Source organism: Phragmites australis, chromosome 12, assembly GCF_958298935.1.
Source record: "Phragmites australis chromosome 12, lpPhrAust1.1, whole genome shotgun sequence".
NCBI lineage: Eukaryota > Viridiplantae > Streptophyta > Magnoliopsida > Poales > Poaceae > Phragmites > Phragmites australis.
Window position 1 is genome coordinate 740,850 of NC_084932.1, and position 9,677 is coordinate 750,526.

The following is a 9,677-nucleotide window of genomic DNA, read 5'->3' on the forward strand; positions in this document are numbered from 1 at the left end:
ACCTTCATCTTCCATCCTTCACTCGCGAGCTGACCAGAGCTCTCGACACAGAAAATTAGACTGTTTGGAGCAAAATCATTATATGTAAATCAAAAGCTTAAGTTAAACCACATTACTTTAATGTTAAAAGTACATTAGAAGTTGAACGTTTTGGCGAATCCTCGTGACCATTCTTTCTTGTTGATGTTGTTGTCAAAATTGACATGGAAACCGTGACTTTCCATTTAGTTGTAGGAATATACTATAGGTATCCTACATTGTAGGATATGCGGACCTCGACTAGTAGCTAAAGTACCATACTAAATATATCATCTAGCAATACAAGTTTTTGTGAGGAAAGTTCTTATATGAATATGGAAATCCTACAAATATTAGATATGGAATATCAAGAAAGACAATCTGCGGTGTTCACATCACTAGAAGGTGCTCATGTCATTGGGGAGGGAATCTCCAATAATTATCAACTTTGAGAAACAAGCAACAATCCTGCTTGTAGGATGAAAATCAAACTCAAAAGATTTATTATGGGTATTCATAGTTTTTCCTTTAGTGTTAGGCATTTCACTGTAAACGAAGTATACTATGAAGTCATAATGTAAACTGTGAACCGGTTTTAGAAAAGATACGTTCATTATTGAAAGCTATGTCACGTATACTTAAAGTATTGACATTATTCAAATTCTCTGTTTCACACTTGTGTCGGAGAGGGGAAAATTGAAATTAAGCTGTTTACCATGAATTTATATAAATTCCTTTTATTATGCTCGTAATAAATTTCTTTAAATTCATTTGGTTCCAAAAGAGGGACTTAGTGCTAGGTTAAAGGATGAGAAATAAAATAATCTTAAAATAGGAGAAAACATTAACAAATAGAAAAAAAAGGAAAACTCCTCAGAGAGAAAGAAAAACAAGAGACGATGGCTCTATTTTTTTCCCCATCTCTACTATATATGCTGTATGCAGCCCTCTCACCTTCATCCTCCTTCACCCGCCGATCGATCAGAGCTCACCAAAATAAAATGAGTAAATTTTGTAAAACTATAGATATTTTGATAAAATTATCGTAAAACTACATTAAGCAATAATTTTAAAAAACTACAGATTTAGTGCTAATAATTTTGCAAAACTACAGATACTTTCACAAAATTATCGCAAAAATACAGATTTAAACAATATTTTCACAAAACTACATATTTTTGCTGATTTTATCGCAAAACTACAGATTTAGCGCCGATTTTATCGTAAAACTATAGATTCTAGAGGAGCTGTTCCTAGCCCCGTTACCATGACGATTGGACCCGCTTGCAGTCTCACAGCAGTTGCCAATTCATGAAACGGACCATCCGGAAGATCATTGAACTACATATACTTTGACAAAATTACCACAAATCGTAAAATTACAGATTTAAACAACAGTTTCACAAAACTACAAAATTAGCGCCGATTTTATCGTAAAACTATAGATTCTATCACAGACCTGTTAACCTGACGGATAAGCCCCGCTTGCAGTCACATGAACTTCCAGATGGTCCGTTTCACAAGCTAGCAATTGCTGTGAGGCTGCAAGTGGGACCCGGTCATCATGATAATGGGGCTGAGAACAACTCCTCTAGAATATGTAGTTTTACGATAAAATCGGCACTAAATCTGTAGTTTTGTAAAATTATTGCTTAAATCTGTAATTTTGCGATAATTTTACCAAAGTATACGTAGTTTTGCGAAATTATTAATACTAAATCTGTAGTTTTGTGAAATTATTGTTTAAATTTATAGTTTTATAATAATTTTATTAAAATATATGTAGTTTTACGAAATTTACTTAAATAAAATTTACAGGTCATCCAAACAAAAGCTAGGGTTTTCGCCGTAGAAATCACCCTCCTCAAGCTCCTCCCCCCGCGTACCCATACCTCCTAGCTGCTGCATCTCGCATCTGTAAAAAAGGAGCCGCCTTTGATTCCCCTCCTCCATTCGAGGGTTTCCCTCTTCCCCTTTCCCAAATCAAATCAAATCAAATCGCAGCATTTCCGACCGAGCAAGCAACCTCTCCCACCGCCGGTCTATCGTTTCAGGAGGCTCCGACGGCGCTGGCGATCGAGCAGCCGGCGAGGGAGGCGGGCGGATAATGTGTATACTGTGCTCCGTGCAGCGGTGGTCGCGGCGCGTCGCCACCATGCTGCCGTGGCTCGTCGTCCCGCTCCTCTTCCTCTGGGGCACCTCCCAGCTGCTCCTCCCCGCCGCCTACCGCTTCGAGGTCACCTCCCCGCGCCTCGCCTGCGTCTCCGTCCTCCTCCTCACCCTCTTCTGGTACGAGATCCTCCTCCCGCGTCTCTCCCTCTGGCGCGCCCGCCGCTCCGCCCGACTCCGCGAGGAGCGCCGCGCCCGCGCCCTCGACCTCCACAAGCTCCGCAAGACCGCCACCCGACGCTGCCGCAACTGCAACAACCCCTACAGGGACCAGAACCCTGGCGGCGGCAAGTTCATGTGCTCCTACTGCGGTCACGTTTCCAAGCGCCCCGTGCTCGACCTTAGTTCATCCGGGAAGGTCCCGATGGGATGGCCTTGTGCTCAGGATTGTGATTCAGCATACTGGCCTGACCTGCGGTGCCCAGGAGATAACAACTCCTTCTTGGGACTCTCATGGCACTTGTTCTCGTCCTTTTGCGTGACAATGAGGTGGTTCTTGAGGAAGATATTCAGATTTACGTCGTCAGGGGATGGCGAAGGATTGGGACCAGATGGTAAAAGGTTGGCCAAGAGAGCGGAGAATGGAGGAAAAGCTGAGGAGAGTAAGGTGGAGAAAGCAAAGAGGAAAGCGGAAGAGAAGAGATTGGCCAGGATGGAGAGGGAAATGCTGGAGGAGGAGGAAAGGAAGCAACGGGAGGAGATGGCAAAGCTTGTGGAGGAACGCAGGAGGCTGAGGGATGAGAAAGCAGAGGCTGATGAACAATCTAAAGGTGCTACCCCTGTTGGGGAGAAGGATGCTAGGAGGGAGGATGAGAAGCGATGGCTGGATCGGAGGAAGAAAGAGGACAAGGGGTCAAGCAAGAGCAATTCAGATTGTGAGGACATTGACAGAAGATTGGGCTGTGAAGGCGATAGGAAGCGAGACTTGGACAGAAAGAGCGTCCTAGAGAGGCGTGAGGGCTACAAGCCTCATTACTTTGAAGCTAACAATCATAGTAGTAAGATAGTGGAGAGCAAGAACAAGTACTTAGGCCGTATTACGGGTGATTTCTTATCTTCTTCAAGAGGTTTTGGCAGTGGTTCTTTCTTTGACAGAAGTTCTCAGGCCCCAGTCCCTCAAGTTAACAAGGTTAGTAGACCTGTTATTCCTGCAATTGACCAGAGTAATGCAGTCAAAAGAAATGTCCAACCTGCAGCCACACAAGCTGTGCCCAAATCTGCTACAGCTGGAGTGACCAGAAATTCGTGGACTAATTTTAATCGACCTGTGAGTAACAAGGGCATTGCTATTTTAGTGTAAACTATTATTGTTAGAACAAATGTCATTAATTATTCTCGCCCCAATTACCAACCGACATCCTCCCTTTATTTGTACTGTGCTATATGCAGGTTAGTCCAAATGTGCAGCCACATCCTACTGGCCTTAAAAAGTCATGGCATCAGCTGTTCAGTCGCTCAGCGTTAGTGCCCCCTTGTCCTGATGTTACAGCTTCAGCTCATGAGATGAATAAGAAGCCAGAAGCAAATGGAGCGCACATAAGCAATGCTCATATTTTTTTGTCTCAGTATCCTCCTCTGGACAGCAAGCCGAATTTAAGCCAGTTCGTGCAATTTCCGGGTTTTCCACCAGTTAATGAAGCACCTGCCAACAAGCCACTGCCTCATTTTCCAGCTGGACATATGCCCTTCTACGATGAGGCAGAACCTACAGTATTTGAAGAACCAGAACAATTTGAGGACCCATGCTATGATCCAGATGCAATTGCATTGCTTGGGCCAGTTTCAGAGTCTCTAGATAACTTCCCTATGGACTTGGATTGTGGGTTCATCTCGAGTGATGTCACCAAGGAATCGCATGTGAGGCCTTCGCCAATTGAGTCTCCTCTCTCAAGACCACGTTCAGTTGAAGAAAAGCCTATTGAGCCTCCACAGTTATCAGTTACAAAAGAGTCTGATGGTTTCATTTTGCCTGAGGCTAGCAGTGAACAAGGCACATGGAAAATGTGGAGCACGCCATTGGTTCAGGGAAGTTTATGCCTGCAAGGTCCTCAGAATCAATGGCTTCTACCAAACACAAATCAATTTAACCATGGTGCCAATTTTTTGAATGGTGGAACAAGAAGCACCCTCCAGCAATTGCCACCTGATACACCTAGTCTGTTCCTTCCACATGATTTGTCAGAAAAAGCTATGCACAAACACAACAACTTGGTTTTTGGGTCTCCATACAAATCAGCCTGTGCACACCCCTTTGGGCCGCCTGGTCATCCTTGGTCTAGGTAAGTCCTTCCAGTGTCCCTTACTCCCTCTTATTCTTTTCAAAATTTTCTGGTGCAATGAAGCTTTCATCACCACCAAAATATGTTGCTGTTAACTTGAGCTAGGAACTTGGTATAACTCATAAGAGAATAGTTGTCATCCTCCCCCTAGACGGTGACAGTCATTGTTTGCATACCAATATTAATACTGTCAACTTTAGCTAGGCATTCGGATACAATTCAAAAGTTAATAGTTGTCATCCTTCACCTTGATGATTGTTCCTTGAATTGTGTGAGTCATTCTGGTTATTCAATTTATGGCTTAGTATAGCTCCATGTATCAATTCATACAAACACTAAAGTGATCATATGCATCTATTTGTATGTACATAGTTACACATATGTGACATCTGCATGTGTACTTGTGGATGACTATTGAAGTTTATGTGAATCCACATTGGAAGTGCATCATAAAAGAGCTGTACTATTAGGACCTCAATATGGTTCGTAATAGTTTTCAACCATGAAATTTATGTAATGTTTACCAACAGAGAAATTGGATGCCACAGAAAGCAAAGTGCATTGTCTTGGCATACAGTACAACCAAGTGCTTGGAGTTCTACAGTGCCCTGTGCTAGAATGTGTATCATCTTATATTTTGAAAACCATGTGAGTATGTGATGCTTGGAGTGTATGGAAACTATGGATGATTCTTTCATCTTTGAACTTGACTAGGTGGAAGTTTTACATGGATGTTTATATTTGAAATACATGCAATGGATGTATTTGAACAAGTAGAACCAAGTATTGTTATGTATGTTGGACTCAACCTTGATGAACACACACGAACACGCTGGAGAACACATGAATTTTTTGTGCTGCAACTGACACAGCATTTTCTGCTCTATTTATCTTATAAAACAGCAAGTAAAACAAGTCTTAAACCTGGTCTTAATGTCGCCTTCATGGCCCTAATGGCCTTATAAAATAGCAAGTAAAACTAGTACTTTGAGTCAGGTTGGAAACCTGGAATACTTGGGTAGCATGACTGGAAGCATCAGGTTCAAACAGACCAGGTTGCATGCTGGAGTGAGGTACTTGACCAATCCATAGACGTTGAGATGATGGAAGCTTAGCAGAAGTAGCTTTTATACATGTTCATTCCAATTGTGAGTAGTAGGACTCTGCCAGAGGATTAATTATAAGTTCAGCATCCCTTTTTTTTCGAGGAATACAGTAGGGGAAGCCCCTACTGGTAAAGATTATGTTAAATATATAAAAGAGAAGAACTGTACATGGCAAAAGGCCAAAAGGGAAAAGAGTAACTAGATACAGAGAGAGAGAAAGGATAACAAACAAACTAAGCTAAAGCATCAAACCAGGCAACAAGAGGAGGCCTGGAACTTTCTTTGAGTCTGAGTGTGCAACAAGAGGCCATCCACGAAACCCTTCCTCCAAGCAGAAAAAATTAGCTGACAGTAAACATACCAGATGAGTAGATGCTTATAAAGTTGCTGCTGTTCAAGTTTGATTAGTACAGACAATTAATCATAGGTTTATCAGTTTAGTATCTTCCAATTTTGTAACAGTGTTCATGGACCTTCTCAATATTACCTGTATCAGATAGCGTTCATCTTATATCTTTCACTAGCACCTGAATCCTGGTAAAAATATAAAAACATTATCGTTTGATGCCTCTAGGTCTTTTGTGGACTATTAACTGTTCAGGCCCTGTTGGTAACGCAGGGACTTCAGAGGATCCCTGTGGGAATTATACTGATTCCTGCTAAACTCCCACAAATTTCTGTGTTATAATTTACATGGTGTGAACTTTAGTGACTTTGAATTCTCAAATGTATGGGTTGCTCAAGATGCAAGCTAGGGTAGTTGCTTTTTCAGTTCAAATTCAATCTTTTGGTACTTTAGTTTGCTTGTTTTGAGTTTTCTATCTGCTTGAAAGTAAGCATACCTAAAATCTTCACTTTGTACCATGAATCATGCCCTTAGGGTGGTTGTACTGCAATTTCATTAGAAGTTGTAGGGGAACTGTGCGGCTCAGATTAAGTGACCCTTAATACTGTTCTAGGCAATAAATAAAGTACTCCAACAGATGTGCTGCATTTTTTTTTCCTTCTTTCCCCTTCTTTGGTTGATGAATTGAGATGCTTGTTTTTTGTAGAAGAATCACCGCAACTCACGACTTCGTTGGGTCATGATTTATGCAGGGAGGAGCTGGTGCTGGATGGAACTCAGGAAGGTGGTCATATTTCATCACCGTCTGGGTCACATGTTGGCGGAGGCTTATTTTCATGTAATCCTGATGTACAGTTAGTGTGGTCATTCAATGAAAAAGAGACAGCATAGAACTTAATATAGAACGAACAAGACCTCCTTGTCTACTCTCTCAGTGGTGTAGAGGTCGAGGAGATGAGTTGGGCTGTGATGCAAGTGGTAATCATTTTGTTTAGTAGCACTCACCTATTAACACGCATTGCTGCATTAGGCCTCTCACCTGATGTTTGGGCGCATGTCATCTTAAACCTTCTGAGTTCATTCACACTTATGATCGATCACTGGGTCTATTGTGGTTACAGCTTGTGTTAGCACCGTTGCCTGGGACAACGTAGAAAAGGTATGGTCCACTGACAGGTGGGCCCAGAGTGTACCAGCGCGTTTTGACATGGCTGCCATCTGGATCTGGTCCAGCACCATTGTCCAGGAAAGGAATCGAAGGGAACGCCGAGCTCGCCTCGCCTCCTCAACCCTTGCAGCCTCGTCTTCCTCCTTCCCTCTCCCTCTCTTGCTCGCCTGTTGAACGGGGTGGGTGGGGGTGATTCCAGCTACTCTTTCCACCTGCTCGCCTTGCCTTTGCACAATCTCCCTCTTTTCTTCTTCTTCTTCTTCTTGGGTTCATTCAATAATCAAAAGGAAGTTGCGAGAGGCGTTAGGTGGTGCTCGGCCGGCGTAGGGAGGAGGGGCGGACAAGTCAAAAGAAAATCAAGGGACGGGAAGGGGATCCGCCATCTCCCTCTTTTCTTCTTCTTCTTGTTCGCTTCATTCAATAATCAAAAGGAACCTGCGGAGATGTGCCCGCTGCGGGTGATCCTCATCTTCCTCTCCGCCACCGTCGTCGGATTCTTCCTCATCAGGGGCCTCCACGCCGAGCCGGACCAGTTCCAAGACGACGACAAGGCCTCCGAGTCGGAATCCCCCAGGGCCCCCGTGCCCCTCCGTTCCAAGGTGCCGCCTTTCCTGTTCCTCTCCCCCGCCCTCTTCTTAGCTTCTTGCCTGCGCTGTAATGGTTGCCCCGCCCTGTTCCAACGCAAAGAACTAACATTTCTTTCCCACATCCATGACTGCAACGAGTAACGATTTAGTACCGACATCTTCTTTGTGATTGCAATTGCAACTTCTTGGTGTTCCCATGCTATGTCAAAGCACATAAATTTTATTTGCATACCCAAAATGGCACGGATAAGCTAGTCTCGCTATTCCTTTGCCAAGGGGTGCCTGATTTAACAATGGTGATGATATATGCTCAGCTAAAGAAACGATAGTAATATGGGACCTTGCGGATAGCTTGCAGTAATTGAAGCAAATGCTACCTGATCGATGCCTTTTGCTAATTCTCTAAAGCTTGAAACATTTTGAACTTTTTTATCAGACAGTATGTTAAGGTTGCACAGGCAGGCACACGCTCTTTATAACTCTCAAATTCTATGACATATCCATACACTTCTTGGATATATCATCTTAATTTAGATACAAGATTAACTGCATAGACTTGTCCGGGAAACAGAATGCAAAAAATTGAGCTACTGGACTAGGTATTAAACAGTTATTCTATACATGAAAGTAAATAGCTGGGGGAAACTAACAGTTAATGGTGCACACTGGATATAGATGGCCAGTTTGCTAAGACTTCATGGATATTAAACCATCAAGTCACAATTTTTCGTTTATGTACAAATTTCAAGATACATTAACTGCTTCATATTGATTCGTTGATTATAATTGTCCAGAAACTGAAGGGATATTTTTTTTGTGCAAATTTAGGTCGGATCGGCAGTGAAAACAGGATTCTGGACAATGGTAGACATGGCAAGCGGGCGGTACCTTTGGCGGACCCTTGTTGCGCCGCCAGCAACATCTGGATCTGATAAGACCCGGTGACGACGAATGTTCGCAACTTATTTGATATTTTTCTGATTTAGCGGCTGAGGGAAAAATGAGAAAATCTTGTTTTGGTTACATGTTGGTGTTGATGTGTAGTACGGTGGCAATTGTAACAGGGGAACATGTGATATGTCAAGGTAAATGTGCAAAACTGTTCATGTTTGAGCCTTGTGTTGTGTAGAACTGTAAGTGGGGGCAAGGTTGGGAGTATGGACTTTGGACATGACATTTGGACTGAAGATTGCACGTTTTATCTTTCCGCTAAATTCGTTCTGAAATGTGAGACTTGAAGCGCATACCAAATGTGTGTAAATAAAATCTGAATATTTCTGAAAAAGAAATATTTGGATTGTCCGTTTGTAACTTCCCTTTTGTTGGAACAATGTTCCATAATTCCATTGTTTCTTCCTTTCGTATCAGTGTTCCAAGTTTCTGGTTTGTTGCTGTGTTCTGTAGTTGTCTTGTTGGGTTTCTGGTATTTGTGATGTTACTTGCAAAAGGAGCAATCTTGCCATGATTGTTTGTCAGTGATATCATGAGTTGAGTTGAGAATTGTTACCCTGATCCGGTGGATGTTGTTGCTATATGATGTGCACAGGTGTTGGATAATACAATCTCCATTATTGTGTTGTTCCGTGCTAACAAACAGTATATAGTTTGGTGCAAGAAGATACAAGACATCCTAAATGAAGAAGCACAGCTTTCTTGCTCAACTTGGTTTAGGACATCCTAAATGAAGAACCTTGGTTGGATTTGGGCTCAATCTCAACTTGGTCACTCCCTGTTGATTTGGGCTCAATCTCAACTTGGTCACTCCCTGTTTTTTCGTTGCTCCAACGTGATCTCTGCTTCTCCGTTTTAGGACTTTACATAGTGTAGCCTGTGACAATACATAGAATCTCAAACTCGAGTACAACTTCAGTACAAGAAGGTTGTGCCAGCAGAAGTACACTCTAGAACTGAACTCTCCCATAGCAATCATTCCTAATTCTACATTCTACGCATATGCCTTTCTGTCTCTTTTCTTTCGGGCGTTGGCCGTGAGGTTCTTGTTGG

At 42.6% G+C, this 9,677-nt stretch overlaps 1 protein-coding gene across 3 annotated transcripts; it reads left to right on the forward strand.

Moving 5' to 3' along the window:
• Window positions 1–1,877: 1,877 nt before the first annotated feature.
• Window positions 1,878–8,887, forward strand: LOC133887029 (uncharacterized). 3 transcript variants are annotated; one of them, XM_062326937.1, is made up of 4 exons: window positions 1,879–3,454; window positions 3,577–4,466; window positions 6,671–6,896; window positions 8,502–8,887. In XM_062326937.1, exons 1-3 carry the CDS (start codon window positions 2,126–2,128, stop codon window positions 6,807–6,809), a joined length of 2,358 nt encoding a protein of 785 aa, XP_062182921.1. In that variant the 5' UTR covers window positions 1,879–2,125; the 3' UTR covers window positions 6,810–6,896; window positions 8,502–8,887. The 3 variants fall into 3 exon arrangements, with proteins under 3 accessions (XP_062182922.1, XP_062182921.1, XP_062182920.1); XM_062326936.1 differs by having other exon boundaries at window positions 6,671–6,756; XM_062326938.1 differs by lacking the exon at window positions 8,502–8,887 and having other exon boundaries at window positions 1,878–3,454; window positions 6,625–6,707.
• Window positions 8,888–9,677: the final 790 nt, after the last annotated feature.

Excerpts from the sequence above, each read along its gene's own strand:
- LOC133887029 (XM_062326936.1), top strand. The coding sequence starts at position 2,126 with ATGTGTATACTGTGCTCCGTGCAGCGGTGGTCGCGGCGCGTCGCCACC. Across the intron at positions 4,467-6,670 it reads CCTGGTCATCCTTGGTCTAG|GGAGGAGCTGGTGCTGGATG; the intron begins GTAAGTCCTTCC and ends TGATTTATGCAG. Across the intron at positions 6,757-8,501 it reads TGGCGGAGGCTTATTTTCAT|GTCGGATCGGCAGTGAAAAC; the intron begins GTAATCCTGATG and ends GTGCAAATTTAG.